This window comes from Salvelinus fontinalis, chromosome 27 (assembly GCF_029448725.1).
Source record: "Salvelinus fontinalis isolate EN_2023a chromosome 27, ASM2944872v1, whole genome shotgun sequence".
In the NCBI taxonomy this organism is placed as follows: domain Eukaryota; kingdom Metazoa; phylum Chordata; class Actinopteri; order Salmoniformes; family Salmonidae; genus Salvelinus; species Salvelinus fontinalis.
This window is the reverse complement of record NC_074691.1, coordinates 20,560,371-20,579,271: the sequence shown is the minus strand read 5'-3', so window position 1 is coordinate 20,579,271 and position 18,901 is coordinate 20,560,371. Positions and strand designations below refer to the sequence as shown.

At 45.8% G+C, this 18,901-nt stretch overlaps 1 protein-coding gene across 10 annotated transcripts in view; it reads right to left on the bottom strand.

Annotated features, from left to right (window-relative positions):
* The window catches only part of syne1a (spectrin repeat containing, nuclear envelope 1a), a 202,944-nt gene that overhangs the window by 108,019 nt on the left and 76,024 nt on the right, over nt 1-18,901 (bottom strand). For 9 of the 10 annotated variants that reach the window (XM_055885241.1, XM_055885242.1, XM_055885240.1 and 6 more), the window contains exons 52-59: nt 18,326-18,635; nt 16,231-16,395; nt 13,859-14,218; nt 12,059-12,195; nt 10,087-10,264; nt 6,370-6,552; nt 6,018-6,161; nt 4,479-4,634 (exon numbers count right to left, since the gene is read on the bottom strand). In XM_055885241.1, coding sequence (XP_055741216.1) covers nt 4,479-4,634; nt 6,018-6,161; nt 6,370-6,552; nt 10,087-10,264; nt 12,059-12,195; nt 13,859-14,218; nt 16,231-16,395; nt 18,326-18,635 — 1,633 coding nt within the window. The remainder of the gene's footprint in view (nt 1-4,478; nt 4,635-6,017; nt 6,162-6,369; nt 6,553-10,086; nt 10,265-12,058; nt 12,196-13,858; nt 14,219-16,230; nt 16,396-18,325; nt 18,636-18,901) is intronic. The other variant, XM_055885244.1, reaches the window with a different exon arrangement.

Genomic DNA, 18,901 nt, shown 5'->3' with positions numbered 1-18,901 from the left:
TGGAGGGGGCACCTCATCCTTTCGTGATCTGGACGGACCATATGAATTTGGTATCCACTCAAGAAGTCAAGAGGTTGAACGCTCGCCAGGCTAGATTATTGCAGAAATTGACCGTGAGAGTGAAACGAGGAGTCCTGCGTGCAAGAAAGATTGGAAGGAGAAGGTAACGTTACTTTTAGATCAGTAAGTCAAATACGTTTTTTGCTTCTCGTGCTAATCCATTTTTTTATTTTTTTATTATTATATTTTTTAAATTTTAACCCCTTTTCTCGTCGTATCCAATCGCTAGTAATTACTATCTTGTCTCATCGCTACAACTCCCGTACGGGCTCGGGAGAGACGAAGGTCGAAAGCCACGCGTCCTCCGAAGCACAACCCAACCAAGCCGCACTGCTTCTTAACACAGCGCGCCTCCAACCCGGAAGCCAGCCGCACCAATGTGTCGGAGGAAACACCGTGCACCTGGCCCCCTTGGTTAGCGCGCACTGTGCCCGGCCCGCCACAGGAGTCGCTGGAGCGCGATGAGACAAGGATATCCCTACCGGCCAAACCCTCCCTAACCGGACGACGCTAGCCCAATTGTGCGTCGCCCCACGGACCTCCCGGTCGCGGCCGGCTGCGACAGAGCCTGGGCGCGAACCCAGAGACTCTGGTGGCGCAGCTAGCACTGCGATGCAGTGCCCTAGACCACTGCGCCACCCGGGAGGCCCTAATCCAGTTGTTTAAATGGTTGTATTTTAATTTAAGACATTTGTCGTTAATTTCTATATATATACATATATAGTTGAAGTCGGAAGTTTACATACACTTAGGTTGGAGTCATTAAAACTAGTTTTTCAACCACTCCACAACAAACTATAGTTTTGGCAAGTCGGTTACTTTGTGCATGACAGATGTCATTTTTCCAATAGTTTACAGACAGATTATTTCACTTATAATTCACTGTATCACAATTCCAGTGGGTCAGAAGTTTACATACACTAAGTTGACTGTGCCTTTAAACAGCTTGAAAAATTCCAGAAAATTATGTCATGGCTTTAGAAGCTTCTGATAGGCTAATTGACATCATGTGAGTCAATTGGAGGTCTAACTGTGGATGTATTTCAAGGCCTACCTTCAAACTCAGTGCCTCTTTGCTTGACATCATGGAAAAATCAAAAGGAAATCAGCCAAGACCCCAGAAACAAAATTGAAGACCTCAAGTCTGGTTCATCCTTGGGAGCAATTTCCAAATGCCTGAAGGTACCACGTTCATCTGTACAAACCATAGTACGCAAGTATAAACACTCATACCGCTCAGGAAGGAGACGCGTTCTGTCTCCTAGAGATGAACGTACTTTGCTGTGAAAAGTGCAAATCAATCCCAGAACAACAGCAAAGGACCTTGTGAAGATGTTGGAGGAAACAGGTACAAAAGTATCTATATCCACAGTAAAACGAGTCCTACTGTATATCGACATAACCTGAAAGGCCGCTCAGCAAGGAAGAAGCCACTGCTCCACAACCGCCATAAAAAGCCGGACTACGGTTTGCAACTGCACATGGGGACAAAGATCGTACTTTTTGGAGAAATGACCTCTGGTTTGATGAAACAAAAATACAACTGTTTGGCCATAATGAAAAAGGGGAATGCTTGCAAGCTGAAGAACACCATCCCAACCGTAAAGCACGGGGGTGGCAGCATCATGTTGTGGGGGTGCTTTGCTGCAGGTGGGACTGGTGCCCTTCACAAAATAGATGGCATCATGAGGAAAGAAAATTATGTGGATATATTGAAGCAACATCTCAAGACATCAGTCAGGAAGTTAAAGCTTGGTCGCAAATGGGTCTTCCAAACAGACAGACCCCAAGCATACTTCCAAAGTTGTGGCAAAATGGCTTAAGGACAACAAAGTCAAGGTATTGGAGTGTCCATCACAAAGCCCTGACCTCAATCCTATAGAAAATTTGTGGGCAGAACTGAAAAAGTGTGTGCGAGCAAGGAGGCCTACAAACCTGACTCAGTTACACCAGCTCTGTCAGGAGGAATGGACCAAAATTCACACAACTTATTGTGGGAAGCTTGAGGAAGGCTACCTCGACACATTTGACCCAAGTTAAACAATTTAAAGGCAATGTTACCAAATACTTACACCAGAGTTCCACCAGGAATGCACAATCCCTCCATCAGTGCTCAGACTATCCACAATAGGCTGAGAGGCTGGAGTGAGGGCTTGTAGGCCTTTTGTAAGGCAAATCCTCACCAGACATCACCGGCAACAACGTTGTCTATGGGCACAAACCCACCGTCGCTGGACCAGACAGGACTGGCAAAAGTACTCTTCACTGACGAGTCTCGGTTTTGTCTCACCAGGGGCGATGGTCGGATTCGCGTTTATCGTTGAAGGAATGAGTGTTACACCGAGGCCTGTACTCTGGAGGGGGATCGATTTGGAGGTGGAGGGTCTGTCATGGTCTGGGGCGGTGTGTCACAGCATCATCAGACTGAGCTTGTTGTCATTGCAGGAAATCTCAACGCTGTGCGTTACAGGGAAGACATCCTCCTTCCTCATGTGGTACCCTTCCTGCAGGCTCATCCTGACATGACCCTCCAGCATGACAATGCCACCAGCCATACTGCTCGTTCTGTGAGTGATTTCCTGCAAGACAGGAATGTCAGTGTTCTGCCATGGCCAGCGACGAGCCCGGATCTCAATCCCATTGAACACTTCTGGGACCTGTTGGATCGGAGGGTGAGGGCTAGGGCCATTCCCTCCAGAAATGTCAGGGAACTTGCAGGTGCCTTGGTGGAAGAGTGGGGTAACATCTCACAGCAAGAACTGGCAAATCTGGTGCAGTCCATTAGGAGGAGATGCACTGCAGTACTTAATGCAGCTGGTGGCCACACCAGATACTGACTGTTACTTTGATTTTGACCCCCCTTTGTTCAGGGACACATTATTCCATGTCGGTGGAACTTGTTCAGTTTATGGCTCAGTTCTTGAATCTTGTATTGTTCATACAAATATTTACACATGTTAAGTTTGCTGAAAATAAATGCAGTTGACAGTGAGAGGACATTTCTTTTTTTGCAGAGTTTATAATATATAGATCTGAGGCATACAATGTATTAGTATAGCCTGTGTATGTTATGTTGGCTATGACATGCGGTGGCTGTGGTTGTTGAGAGTCTTATAGCCTATTGGTCTACATATTTCATTATAGTGATTATTTTACCCATATTCTATAATATATATATATATATATGTTTATAGATATGTGTTGTGTATTTGATGTATTGATTAAGTAATAGTAAACTTGGGTTCTAAAAGATGTATTTTTTATCCTCAATAGTGGTAGAGACTCCTCCATCCCCCACTCATTCAAATGTATGACCTGGATCCTCCTGTCTGACCCCTTTGCTGTCTCTGGCTCCACACCCACCACCGCCCGGCCATCTAGAGGTGTGAAGGTTAGTACCTTTCATACATTTAGGCTCGAGGGACACCTGGGAGACTTGATACAAAATATTATGTAGATCTCTCATTCTTGAATGTATGAGTCTGAAACTTTGCACACATACTGCTGCCCTCTTGTGGACAACATCTAAATTACACCCAGCTTCCTATGTCAATGTACGGCCTTGTTTAGCAATTCAAAGATGATGCAACAAAAATAAAAATATAAAACGCATGTTTTTTTGGTTATTTTATATTTTACCAGATCTAATGTGTTATATTCTCCTACATTAATTTCACATCTCCACAAATTTTAAAGTGTTTCCTTTTAAATAGTATCAAGAACATGCATATCCCTGCTTCAGGTCCTGTCATTTTAGGCAGAAATTGAGATGAAGGGTCCAATCCTTAAGCAGATCAAATACACCACTGGAATGCCTATTAAGCTGCTTACAAATCCTAATAATTCAAAATATTGCTCAGAAAAACAGGTGTTTCAATTGGCGTATGCTTACTTTGATTTTGACTTTATGCCAATTAAGATAAGCAGAGTAAGATGTTTGCATGACTATTTCCATACTCGGCTTACTAATCAGTTTAATATCGAATTACTAGTGTGTATGTATGTACTCAATATATTTAAGCAGTCCTTCAGGCCCTAGGGAGACGTCATCATGCTTTGCAGGCTCTCATAAGTTGTTGATGGAATGTGCTGACACATATACTGTAGTAGTGATTTTTTTTTTGCTGAAACTAGCAGATTCACACTTGATTCATGTATTGCTGTGTGGTGTTCAGTCATTTGCAAATACATGACACAGCAGCATACATGAAAATAGCAAGAGACAGATACAGAAAACTGCAGAGTAACCACTATGCTTTGACATACAGTACACACATCCCAACAATAGGTTTGACTTGGAGCAGAGCATGCATGAAGCAGGGAACACTTCCAAGCCATTGCCAGACCTACCCCAGCCAGGGGTAACAGTGAGGGGTGACAGAAGGGGTAACAGGAGGTAGGTGGGGGTCTAGTATTACCTTGGTCAGGTTGCTGAGGGCTAGGTACTGTGCAGACAGCTGGGACACACGGTGGACGAAGCCCTTCCCTGCAGCCTGGCCCTCCCAGAGCCGGTGGGCCCTCTCCCTCAGCTTGCCCAGCTCAGCCTCACGACATGACAGCTCCTCCAACACACACTGGGGGGTGAGGACCGGAGGACCACAGGACCGGAGGGGGAAGTCCGGGGAGGTAGAAGGAAAGGGTATGGTGGTTGAGGGTTGGGGCGGTAGACGTTTGTGGTAGAGGGAAGGGGAAAAATGTAGGGAGGATTTGTTGGTTGAGGTAGGAGGCATGGAGGGATTGGGGTACACCAGGGGCCCACAGGGTAGGGGTAGGAAGGGGGACACATGCCACATCACAGAGACAGAGAAATATTAACATACAGGGATAAGACAAGGGGAAAACCACAACATCTTAAATAGCATCCACAACATCTCTTGATGTTCTTTTTTAAAAGGACCATGGTTCGTCAGGTAGATACAACAGAACATAACAGGGGGAGAGGAGTCAAGGCTGAAGGATGCTGAGAGAAGGGGAAAGTATGATAGAGGGAGGGGGTATTGGTAGCGTAGGGATCAGACAAACAGATTGTATTGTATTGTACAGTAGAGCTTCGGGGAGATGTTATTGACAAAAGGCAGGCGAGAAACAAAAGCGCTACAACAGGCGACAGACTAAATACAAAAATAGCAACAACGATAAGGGGCAGAGCGTTCAGATGCGCTTGATATTTGTTATTTCCTTTGTCAGGTTCATCTTTCCTACTGTCTCTCTTTTTTTTGTCTGGGCGAGCCGTGGCTAGGGCTGTTATCGTATCCTGAAAGGGGCTTTTTAGCCGCGCAGAATAAAAAAGGAAATTAATTAGATTTTGGATTTATCCTCAGACTATTGTGTCAAAATGCTGCTCTAATCTGATCCAGCGGTGGTTGACAAATGTAATTATAGGTCCCAGTATGCTCTAAATTGATTTCAGACTTACTTAAGGGACATAATGTAGCTTAGGTATAACTACATCCATCTTCTCTCCCAACTGAATCCAGTCAGTTATATCACTAAATAAACTGTACTGACAGAAAGCATGAGCCTAATAAACAAAAAAGACACAATAACACACACTGAACTGAGTCCATAAAGAAATAAACTAGACTAGGTGTATGCTGCTCTATTAAGTTCTATGTAACTGTCCACCATTGTTGTGTGTTATTAGTTTTGGTACCCGTCTGTAAGTTAGGGGAAGGGAGGCACTAGGTGGTTCTGAGGACTGGCAGGAAGAGGTGTTTGATGTTGAGAGTGGAGGTAAGGAGTCATGGTAGCAGTACTACATAGAGTAACAAAGACTATTTTGTCCACTTAGAAGGGTCCCTAACATGCATGCTACAACCCATTACTTTCTAAAGATTGTATTACAAGTTTCATATTAAACATCCCATGGCTTTCCAATACAATGTGACCCACTCCCCAAAAATGGACTCTAACTGTGTGGTCAATTTGGCAGAACCAGGAAGGGGTAGGGGGTGTACCTGTAACTTGCTAAGCTCCTGTCTCTTGGCCGGAAGGTCATGTAGTCGAGCGCTGCTCTCCTGTACTATGACCTCAGTGCTGTTCAGCCAATCCTGGAGCGGCTCAGTGCTGACCTCAAAGTCTCTCATCTGAGACTGCAGGTTCTGACAGCGTCACATTTATAGATACAGTCAGTCATCTGTCAATAAACAGCTATACACACACACACACACACACACACACACACACACACACACACACACACACACACACACACACACACACACACACACACACACACACACACACACACACACACACACACACACACACACACACACACACACACACACACACACAAACACTATTCACCTTTAGCGCAGTCTCTCTCATCTGAAGGTTGGTCATGAGGCTCTTCCAGTCGTCTCTGGCGTTAGCCACCTTGGCTTTGACCCCCTCTTCTCTGTCTTTAGGCACAACAGCCATGAGCAGCTCTCCACTGGTCCCCACTGCACTCAGTCTGGCCTGGCCATGCTCCCTGTCATTCAGGAACTCCTACAGACACAAAGAGAGCAAGAGAAGGAGAGAAAAGGGGGAGTTAGAATTTAAAATGAATAATTACAATGGATAGAAGATGCTTATCATCTAATTGCGTCATCATCAATACACCCACTAATTAGGTGGAACAATGTACTGTAATAAAACACTGGCTAATGCACAGAGCACAGAAACTACTAGCTAATCAACATAAATGTTCTAATTATTCATTTTTTATTGGCAGCAGAAATAGGGGGCGGGGTCAAACCCAGGGAGGTGATCACAGATGAGAGGACTCAGTGAGTCTGAAAGGCGTGGGTTTGACGCGACCCCCCACCCCCTCCCTCCCGTTAGCCGTTCTCCTCAGCTTGTAGCCCCCCTGCCCCTCAGCAGCACCTCCTCCCTGAGAGCTGAGCCGGTGACAGCGACACAGCAGGGACCGCTCCACCATCTGTGCAGTTAGCACATCACACACACTTCAGCCACAGCACGCTCCCACACACACACACATGCACACACACGCTTTCTCTCGTCTCACTCTCTCTCATTTTCTATTTTTGCTTGTCTCTCTCTCTCTCTCCCTCTGTATCGCCCCTCTCACTCACACTTCATCTCTGTGTTTCTCTCTCCCTGCCAATGTAATGGTATAGCACCAATTAAGCATGACACAATGCAGTGTTGGCGTCTACCCCCTCTACCCCTCACGCTGGCCCTCCTAGAGGTCAGCCATGTGGAAACATTGTTCCACATTCCCCACCAAGTCAATAATAAATAATACATGACTGATCCCATATTCCTTTCAACATCCCCTTTACAGACCCTTTCACCCACAGACCTCTGGAAATAGAACCCAAAATCTCTAGAAATATACTCTCTACCATCCCCTCTCACCCAGAGCTCTAGAAATATATCCTCTACCATCCCCTCTCACCCAGAGCTCTAGAAATATACCCTCTACCATCCCTTCTCACCCAGAGCTCTAGAAATACACCCTCTACCATCCCCTCTCACCCAGAGCTCTAGAAATACACCCTCTACCATCCCCTCTCACCCAGAACTCTAGAAATACACCCTCTACCATCCCCTCTCACCCAGAACTCTAGAAATATATCCTCTACCATCCCCTCTCACCCAGAGCTCTAGAAATATACCCTCTACCATCCCCTCTCACCCAGAACTCTAGAAATATATCCTCTACCATCCCCTCTCACCCAAAACTCTAGAAAAATATCCTCTACCATCCCCGCTCACCCAGAGCTCTAGAAATATACCCTCTACCATCCCCTCTCACCCAGAACTCTAGAAATATACCCTCTACCATCCCCTCTCACCCAGAGCTCTAGAAATATGCCCTCTACCATCCCCTCTCACCCAGAACTCTAGAAATTTATCCTCTACCATCCCCTCTTACCCAGAGCTCTAGAAATATATCCTCTACCATCCCCTCTCACCCAGAGCTATAGAAATATACCCTCTACCATCCCCTCTCACCCAGAGCTCTAGAAATATACCCTCTACCATCCCCTCTTACCAAGAGCTCTAGAAATATACCCTCTACCATCCCCTCTTACCCAGAGCTCTAGAAATATACACCCTACCATCCCCTCTTACCATGAGCTCTAGAAATATACCCTCTACCATCCCCTCTTACCCAGAGCTCTAGAAATATACACTCTACCATCCCCTCTTACCCAGAGCTCTAGAAATATACCCTCTACCATCCCTTCTTACCAAGAGCTCTAGAAATATACCCTCTACCATCCCCTCTCACCCAGAGCTCTAGAAATATACACTCTACCATCCCCTCTTACCCAGAGCTCTAGAAATATACCCTCTACCATCCCTTCTTACCAAGAGCTCTAGAAATATACCCTCTACCATCCCCTCTTACCCAGAGCTCTAGAAATATACCCTCTACCATCCCTTCTTACCCAGAACTCTAGAAATATACCCTCTACCATCCCTTCTTACCCAGAGCTCTAGAAATATACCCTCTACCATCCCTTCTTACCCAGAGCTATAGAAATATACCCTCTACCATCCCCTCTTACCCAGAGCTCTAGAAATATACACCCTACCATCCCCTCTTACCCAGAGCTCTAGAAATATACACCCTACCATCCCTTCTTACCCAGAGCTCTGGAAATATACACCCTACCATCCCTTCTTACCCAGAGCTCTGGAAATATACACCCTACCATCCCCTCTTACCAAGAGCTATAGAAATATACCCTCTACCATCCCTTCTTACCCAGAGCTCTAGAAATATACCCTCTACCATCCCTTCTTACCCAGAGCTCTAGAAATATACCCTCTACCATCCCCTCTTACCCAGAGCTATAGAAATATACCCTCTACCATCCCTTCTTACCCAGAGCTCTAGAAATATACCCTCTACCATCCCCTCTTACCCAGAGCTCTAGAAATATACCCTCTACCATCCCTTCTTACCCAGAGCTATAGAAATATACCCTCTACCATCCCTTCTTACCCAGAGCTCTGGAAATATACACCCTACCATCCCTTCTTACCCAGAGCTCTGGAAATATACACCCTACCATCCCTTCTTACCCAGAGCTCTAGAAATATACCCTCTACCATCCCTTCTTACCCAGAGCTCTAGAAATATACCCTCTACCATCCCCTCTTACCCAGAGCTCTAGAAATATACACTCTACCATCCCCTCTTACCCAGAGCTCTAGAAATATACCCTCTACCATCCCCTCTTACCCAGAACTCTAGAAATATACCCTCTACCATCCCTTCTTACCCAGAGCTCTAGAAATATACCCTCTACCATCCCCTCTTACCCAGAACTCTAGAAATATACCCTCTACCATCCCCTCTCACCCAGAGCTCTAGAAATATACCCTCTACCATCCCCTCTTACCCAGAGCTCTGGAAATACACATCCAGAAAGTTTATGTGTACTCCAGGACAAGAAAAATATAAATGCAAAATAATTTCCTCCAACATTCCCAAATTCCTTGCAATGTGCCCTTTCTCAGCCTGGGAGAATCCTTGATCTTTGTTGTGTTACTGTCTCACCTGCGGAGAGTTGAGGTCTGTGAGTTAATTACCTGACAGGAGTGGTGTTATCTAGCTTGATGGACATGGCCATGTCCCTGACTCACTGACTGGCCCCAGGGACCTCTAAAGAGCCTGTCACACTGTCACGCCTGCCAGCTTCAGAGACATCAAGAGAGAGGGGGTAGCGAGAGAGATAAAGAGATAAATAAAGAGAGAGGCATATATATTTGGATAGATAGATAGATAAATAGATAGATGGAGAGAGAGACCTGCTGTGAAGCTTTCACTCAAGCCCCTTGGCCCTGAGCCCAGCTCCAGCACCTCCAGCCCAGACCAGACCCAGCCCCTCAGCCAAGCCTGCCAGAGGACACTCTACAGCGGGCAAACTGAGGGGGGACACCCCCCTGACCACTCACTATGGAAGTATGAGATTCTGTGTTTTGCTAATTATGTATTCTGATAAAGGTAATTTACTGTATATTAGAAGTAATTAAAGGTCCGTAAAGGACGAAACATCTCACCTGTATCCTCAGTAGGCCAGTGGAGGCCTCAGTGACACTCTGGGGGATGTCGAAACACTTGGCCGTGCTGATCTTAGCGTTGACCAGCCACTGTTGGAAGTCCCTGAGGGCTGCTCTGAACCTCTGCTCCAGCAGACGCTCCTTATTCTGGCACTCTCTGGACGCACGCAGACTCAGACTGAAGGAGAGAGAGAGAGATGGATGGATAGATGGAGAGATAGAGAGATGGATGGAGAGATGGAGAGAAAGAGAGATGGATGGATAGATGGAGAGATAGAAAGAGAATCACAAGGTTGCCATAATATACCTAACAACAATGAACAGAAGGGAAAGTGACAACAAAGCTATATGTTTCCTTACATCCTGTATATAACATACGTAGCATACGTAGATATGATCATGTTTGTAATGATGAAGGTAGACAGAGGGAGAAGGCAGATGGAGGAATGGAGAAGTGGTTGAAGTGGAAGGTATGACTTGGGGGGGCGGGGGGAGAAGAGTGAGTGGGGGATGGGGTGACGGGGGTTGACAGAGGGGGTTGAGAGAGCATATGTGGGGGTTAGGGTTCAGAGGAGGAGGAAGAAGAAGGGAGTACAGATAGGTTGGTGTAGAGTTACCATACATAAAGGGGTTTGAGATGAAGGGGAGGCCAGAGGGTGACAATGTGTTAGGTGGAGAAAGAGGGATGGAGGTGGATGCAAGGAGAATATTGATGAATGAACGAGACAGGACCAGATAGAGAGGGCAGCGTGTGAAGGAAAGGGGGAGACATGGAGGGAGGGATGGAGGACGAGAGGGATGAGAGGAGATAGAGAACAAGGTGAGAAGACATATGTTTCAATGACAGGTACTATCCAAGGGAGGGGGGAGGACGTGAGAAACTGACAACATGGCACACACACACCCTTGAGTGTTAATGGTGCTTGAGGCTAGAGGGGGTATTCACAGTGGGAATGAACATGTGTGTAGGAAGCACTTTTAAATGCTGTGACAGACGGAATTTGAAGAGAAATGTAGGAGGGCAAAGGAGGAGGGCTGCCCTCTCCCTCGCTTTCTCTCTCCGTCCACAACACTCAATGCAAACAGCACAGATGCTAAGTCTGTGGAAGCTTAGCCTTCAACCTAGAGAAAGGGTTGTCCTTATGACAAGTTCACCTCAACTACCTCTGAATAGACTTGACTCAAGGATCATCCAGCCATAAACAATCTCTTTGTTTTAGTTATGACCCAGACAGATATTGCTCTGTGTTACATACATTCAAGTCTAAGGCATTACATTCAAGTAAACAAGCTAAGGCATATAGAACAAACAGAAGTATTATGTAAATACAAGTTAATTCATTCATCATGTTATTGGAATTCCTAAAGTCTTGTTTTTTCTCTGAACAGCATCACGTGATATGTTTATCAACAAGAGATAAACGGGTGCAGGCATACATATAGACTCAATAACAGGCAATTACACATCCGTCAATATACACAAGCATGCAATGTATCTGCATGGAAATAAGACAGCATGAATGAGCTTTTCTTTCCTCGACAGCACAGTTAGTCTAGCATAAAATGAAACTGGGAAACAACACCAAAACAAAAACACAGAGAGAGGTGGAGAGGAAAGGAGGATGGAGGTCTCCTAGCAACCGGTGCCTCTGTCTCGCTTGTCCCTTGTTCCCTGTCACCTTTAACCCGTTACAACACACACACATTACTGTACTGCTGGAGACTTCAGTTTAGACACCATTATACACTGACACATGCATACCCACACACATGATAACATACACACTATACACACACGCACACAGGGTTTTTGTGTTGTAGATATGTGGTAGTAGAGTAGTGGCCAGAGGGCACACACTTAATGTGTTGTGAAATCTGTTGTGAAATATATTGTATTTTGCTGGACCCAAGGAAGAATAGCTGCTGCCTTGGATTAGGGATAATAAATAAATACAAGTACACACACACCTACCTGTTGTGTTGTTTGATGAGAGCAGTGACCCTGTCTGAGTGGGGTCCCAGGTCTCTGGAGTAGCGGACCAGGTCATTGAGTTGAGCCTTCAGCCTGTCCGCCATGGACTCAGCACTCAGCAAGCCCTCCAGTATCTCCTGAAAACATACAGACCCAGAGAGAGAACACCAAGCTCAGCTCAGCTCAGTGTGTTCTGTGTGTCAGAGTGTGTCAAGGCCAGGCAGATCTGCGGATGGTCGGATCTGCATAACACTAGTCACCACACACACACACACACACACTTCCATTCACTCCTTAGTGTGCTCCTTCTCAGTCCTCAGGCACTGTTGGTACAATAGCATTTCTGTTCTTCAGGGAGCATGGCCGTTGCAGGCAGGAAGGAGCCTGGATAAAGCTCTCCTCTCCCGCTCTCCTCGACATGCCTCACATTCTGCACTCACACAGTCATGATTATTTCACTCCTCCCATAAAAATATGAAAATGCCTCGCTCTCTCACTCCTCCACTGAACACTCCCCTCCTCCCTCCCTGCCTCTTTTCCCACTCCTCTCGCTCTCTCACTCCTTCTCTCTGCCTGACAACCTCTCTCTCTCTCTCTCTCTCTCTCTCTCTCTCTCTCTCTCTCTCTCTCTCTCAGACTCTCAAGTTCTACTCACATTGCTTAGACTCCCAGTTCTCTCTGGATTCTGTCTCTGTCCCTCCCTCTCTCCTCCCCTTGCCTGTGCGCTCTCACTTTCTCTCTCTAAACTCGTTGCTCTCCTCCCCTCTGCATCCTTATTGATCTAGTTCTCACTCTCTCTCTTTGCCTGTTACTCCCTCTCTTTCTAGCCTCTAATTCTCCCTGCTCCCTCACTTCACTGTTTTTCTCTTTCACGCTCGCTCTCTCCCTCCTCCCTCTCCCCCCGGTGGAATTCAGCTGTCAGCTCGTGCAGATGCAGGAGAGCTCACACAAACTGATAACATAAACAAGGCTGGATACAGGAAATGGGGAAGAGGAGGAGAAAAATAAAAGAGGGAGGACTTCTCCTTCTCTTCCAAAACAGCCCCCAATCAAGATCGTCAAAGAAATGACAAAAGGGACAATCGGAGAAAATCAAGGCGACTAACATTCAAATGCTAAGCCACGGAGTCCTTGATATAACAGAGAGAAAACTCTAAACATCCTGTGCTTGTTGTAAATCACAGGACAGGGAAGGGGGAAGTAGGAAACACATCCACAGAAACACACGGGGACTAGACTGAGTCCCTCAGCAGCAGGAAAACACATTACTGTACTGCTGGAGACTTCAGTTTAGACACGTTTATATACAGAGAATGACCGAGAGAGATAGAGAATACAAATGTCAGAGAGAATACAGAAAAAAGAGAGAAAAATGGAGAAAGAGAAGGGAGGGGGTGAGTGGGGCGCTGGAGAAATTAAGAGATGTAAAGAGAGTGACAGAAACAGAGAGAGAGAGAGAGATAAAGAGAGAGAGATAGAGAGGGGATTGTAGCTGTCACTCCTAAGTCGTCACATTTACACATTTCATCTGTTTTATGTCTGGATTTACAAATCAAATGGATAATTACTGACAGAGAAATAATGTGTGTGTGTGTGTGTACAGTATGTGTGTGACAACATCGATCAGACTTTCTCTGCCAGCTTTACTGAAAACATTTTCTCACAGCACTAGACAGAGCAAACACGGCTTTGCATTACTTATTGAATAAGGCCCCATCATTATCATTGTTATCATCATCATAGCTCCACCTTGAAGAGCCTTGATCTACACTACAGTATACCTTTTAACACAGCCCTTACCTTAGCCTGCTGCCACCCCTCCACTGCCTCCTCCCCACTGCTCCTTCCCTCCGCTCTGCTCAGCTCCTGGCTCCACCTCTTTAGCCGCCCATCAAGCTCCCTAAGCTCCTCCTCCATCCTGGCGGTCAGACGCTCGTACTCCTGCTCCTGCTCTGTTGCCGTGGTGAGGGCCCTTTCCAGGCCGTCGCGGGCTCTCAGGGCGGCCCCCTCCCACTGCTCCAGAGCCTGGGCTAGCGCCCCTAGCTGGCGGTCCATGGCCTCACACCCTCCAGCCGCTGTGTGTTCAGCTGTGGCTCCACTGCTCCGACGCACGCGACTGAGACGATCACGGCCCTCCAGCAACCGACACTCCACCCGCTCCTGATTACGTGAAGGGAAGGAGGGAGGGGGTGGAGGGATGGAGGGAGGAGGTGGAGGGATGGAGGGAGGGGGGTGGAGGGATGGAGGGAGGTGGGTGGAGGGATGGAGGGAGGAGGTGGAGGGATGGAGAGAGGGGGGTGGAGGGATGGAGGGAGGGGGTGGAGGGATGGAGGGAGGTGGGTGGAGGGATGGAGGGAGGTGGGTGGAGGGATGGAGGGAGGGGGGTGGAGGGATGGAGGGAGGGGGGTGGAGGGATGGAGGGAGGTGGGTGGAGGGATGGAGGGAGGGGGATGGAGGGGACGGAGGGGTGGAGGGAGTGGGATGGAGGGATGGAGGGAGCGGGATGGAGGGATGGAGGGAGGGGGATGGAGGGTGGAGGGATGGAGGGGTGGAGGGAGGGGGGTGGAGGGATGGAGGGAGGGGGGTGGAGGGATGGAGGGAGGGGGTGGAGGGATGGAGGGAGGGGGGTGGAGGGATGGAGGGAGGGGGGTGGAGGGATGGAGGGAGAAGAACAAAAGTTGCTACGGTAACTGCCACTGCTGTCGCAAACGTCTTTGATTCTAATGCTGATTCTATTTAAGGCAGCCTGTAGGGTAGGGCTTTTTCCTCCTTATATACCTTACTCTCTCTCTCCTCCCTCGATGTATCTTCTCACTCATATTATTTCCTTTTCTCCCTCTTATTTTCCCTCCTTTCCAGCTCCCATTTTCTTCTTCTGCTCTCTCTACCACTCACTCACTCGCCCCTTTTCTCTTTCTCTCCTCTTTTCTCTCTCTTCATTTTTCTCTCTCTCTCCCCTTTTCTCTCTCTTCATTTTTCTCTCTCTCTCCCCTTTTCTCTCTCTTCATTTTTCTCTCTCTCCTCTTTTCTCTCTATCCTCTTTTCTCTCTCTTCATTTTTCTCTCTCTCTCCCCTTTTCTCTCTCTTCATTTTTCTCTCTCTCTCCCCTTTTCTCTCTCTTCATTTTTCTCTCTCTCCTCTTTTCTCTCTCTCCTCTTCTCTCTCTTAATTTTTCTCTCTCTCTCCCCTTTTCTCTCTCTTCATTTTTTTTCTCTCTCTCCTCTTTTCTCTCTCTTCATTTTTCTCTCTCTCCCCCTCTCTCTTGCTCAGATTGGAGTGGTATGGCTGGAGAGGCAGAGAGTGTGAAAAGCTAACACTTTAGTGTGATAGCAGCAACCTGATGGAGGGAAAAGAAGAGGAGAGCCACATTCAGGCGCCAACGGGGAGAAATTATCACTTTGAGTGCTCACACAAATAGAAATGCAGCAGTTACTGTGTATACAGTATAGGGACCTACATGCATTTATATTTCTGTTTTCATTAAAAACCCACTCACTCACACACACACACACACACACACACACACACACACACACACACACACACACACACACACACACACACACACACACACACACACACACACACACACACACACACACACTTATAATGTGATCATTGAGACCCAGTGTGTGAATAAAAATGCAAATCAATATGTTCGCACACATTTTTTCTCCTCTGTAATTGCAGAAGGAGGGATCGACTAACAGGGGAAAATGTGAACAGCAATTCTCTTGTTCCTTTTCACAGGATATTTGAACAATTGAGCCGTGAGAAATGTGTGGCGTACGAAATAGAATATGTCTCACTTGATGTATTTAACGAACTCCGCTCTAATGTATCAATAGCTTTGGATGAGAGGCTCTGTTTAATGAGTAAATTAACATGTAGACATTCTATGACAAGAAGCACAAGGTAGTCTAGAGAGATTTATGTATTTACATTTATGTAGTTCTGTCCTTGAGTTGATCTTGTTTGTTAACGTACTACATTATGCTCTATATTTGTGTGGACCCCAGAAAGAGTAGCTGCTGCTATCGCCACAGCTACTGGGGATCCTAATAAAATAACAAATACTAAAAGCTTAGCTAGTGGAGGTGATGAGTAAGGGAAGTAAAGTGGCTAGGGGTTGATTTAGGACCAGAGTATCGTGTATTCTGGAGTCCTCTTACCCGCACTTCTGATAGCCTCCTCTGTAAAGAGATGGAGTCTCCCAATGTATCAGACCAGCGCTGTAGTTCCTCCCCTGCTGACATCAGCCAATCAGTGAGCTCCCTCACAGTCTTCAGGTACTGCTGGTGTTCCCTGACCACGCCCTCTGATAGTCTCACTCTCTCCTAAAGGATAGGGACAGTCACAAACATCAATCATCTTAAAACTTCTTGTCAATAAAGGGGGCGCTGTTTTCACTTTGGAAAGAATCGTGCCCAAATGAAACGGCCTCGTGCTTTTTTTTAGATCATACAATATGCATAGTATTATTATTATTGGATAGAAAACACTCTCAAGTTTCTAAAACTGTTTGAATTATATCTCTGAGTAAAACAGAACTCATTTTGCAGCAAACTTCCATACAGGAAGTGAAAAATCTGAAAACGAGGCTCTGTTTCAGGGCCTGCCTATTCAACTGGCTTTTATTTATCGATATGCATGCACTTCATACGCCTTCCACTAAATGTCAACAGGCAGTGGAAGCTTGATCTGAGGCCGAACAAGAGCTTTTGGAGTGACAGGTCCGGAATTTTCTTTGTCTTCCAAGGCGCGCGGAGGAGCTCAACATTGTCTTCTGAAAAGCGTTCGGTTTACACGGCGAATATCTCCGGCTCTGATTTTATTTGATACATATGATAATAACATCATAAAGTAGGTTTTTTGAACCGAGTTTTATCAGTTTATTCAACGTTTATTGGGACTTTTGGAGTTTTCCGTTCTTTGCGTCAAGAGAGGATGGGAATGTTAGCAGCCTTGGCTAGCATTGTGGCGCGAATTCGACAGATGAAATGGACATTCTAAAACCAAACAACGATTTATTCTGCACCAAGGACTCCTTGTACAACATTCTGATGGAAGCTCAGCAAAAGTAAGAAAACATTTATGATGTTATTTTGTATTTCTGTGTAAAATGTTGACTCCTATTCTCCGCCGTTTTGGTGAGCGCTGTCTCACAATAACGCAAGCTGTATGTTATGGTAAAGTTATTTTTTTAAATCTAACACAGCGGTTGCATTAAGAACCAGTGTATCTTTCATTTGCCATACAACAAGTATTTTTATGTAAAGTTTATGATGAGTTCTTTGGTCAGATTAGGTGAGTGTCCAAAATATCTCTAGGGATTCTGGTGAATCGATGCTACGTATTCACAATGTATAATCAGGATTTGTAGCTATAAATATGCACATTTTTGAACAAAACATAATTGTATTGTATAACATAATGTTATAAGACTGTCATCTGATGAATTTGTTCAAGGTTAGTGATTAATTTTATCTCTATTTTGTCAGGTTTTGTGCAAGCTATTTTTGCGGGGAGTAAATTGCGTTGTGTGTTTGGCTACTGTAGTGAGCTAATAGAAATATATATTGTGTTTTCGCTGTAAAACACTTAAAAAATCGGAAATATTGGCTGGATTCACAAGATGTTTATCTTTCATTTGCTGTACACCATGTATTTTTCATAAATGTTTTATGATGAGTATTTATGTATTTCACGTTGCTCTCTGTAATTATTCTGGCTGCTTTGGTGCTACTTGTGATTGTGGCTGCAATGTAAAACTATGATTTATACCTCAAATATGCACATTTTCGAACAAAACATAAATGTATTGTATAACATGTTATAAGACTGTCATCTGATGAAGTTCTTGGTTAGTGACTCATTTTATCTCTATTTTGTCGGTTTTGTGAAAGCTACCTATGCGGTGGAAACATGGTGAAAATATGCGGTTGTGTGTTTGGCTATTTTGGTTAGCTAATAGAAATACATATTGTGTTTTCGCTGTAAAACATAAAAAAAATCGGAAATGATGGCTGGATTCACAAGATGTTTATCTTTCATGTTTATCTTTCACTGTATTGGACTTGTGATTTCATGAAAATTATATTATGTGATATCCCTGTCCCGTTAGGCTAGGCTATGCTAGTCAGCTTCTTTGATGAGGAGGATCCCGGATCCTGGATGGGTAATAAGTAAAGGTTAACCAACGGTTCCCCAAAACAACAACATTGGTCAAGATGACGATCCAGCCAACACCACAAACAACTTCCTCACCTCTACGAGTGCTATGAGGTCATCAAACTGCCCCTGCAACTCAGCGCGGGCCTCCTGGCTGAAAGCTGCATCCCCGGTCTTCTTGAAGAGCTCTGCCGCCCTCTCCTCCAGACTGGATAGGGACCCCTGGTGTTCCTGGAGGTCAGCCAGCAGGGTCTGCAGTCTCTCCAGCTGGGAAGCCTTCTCTCTGAGGCCAGGCTGGGGGATGAGAGGGCCACATATGTCCCCCTCCACTGCCTCCAACCAGCACTGCAGCTGGGCCTCACTGTCCAGGTAACACCCCCACTGGGCCACCGTCCACTCCAGACGACTAGGAGAGATGAGACGTATGGAATAATACAGAGGTGAGATATATTGTAGATGTGTATTAAAATGTAGACAAATATAGAGACACATTTTATTAGATGGATATAAGAGATACATCACAAACACACACACACACACACACACACACACACACACACACACACACACACACACACACACACACACACACACACACACACACACACACACACACACACACACACACACACACACACACACACACACACACACACTTAAACTGCCACTAAA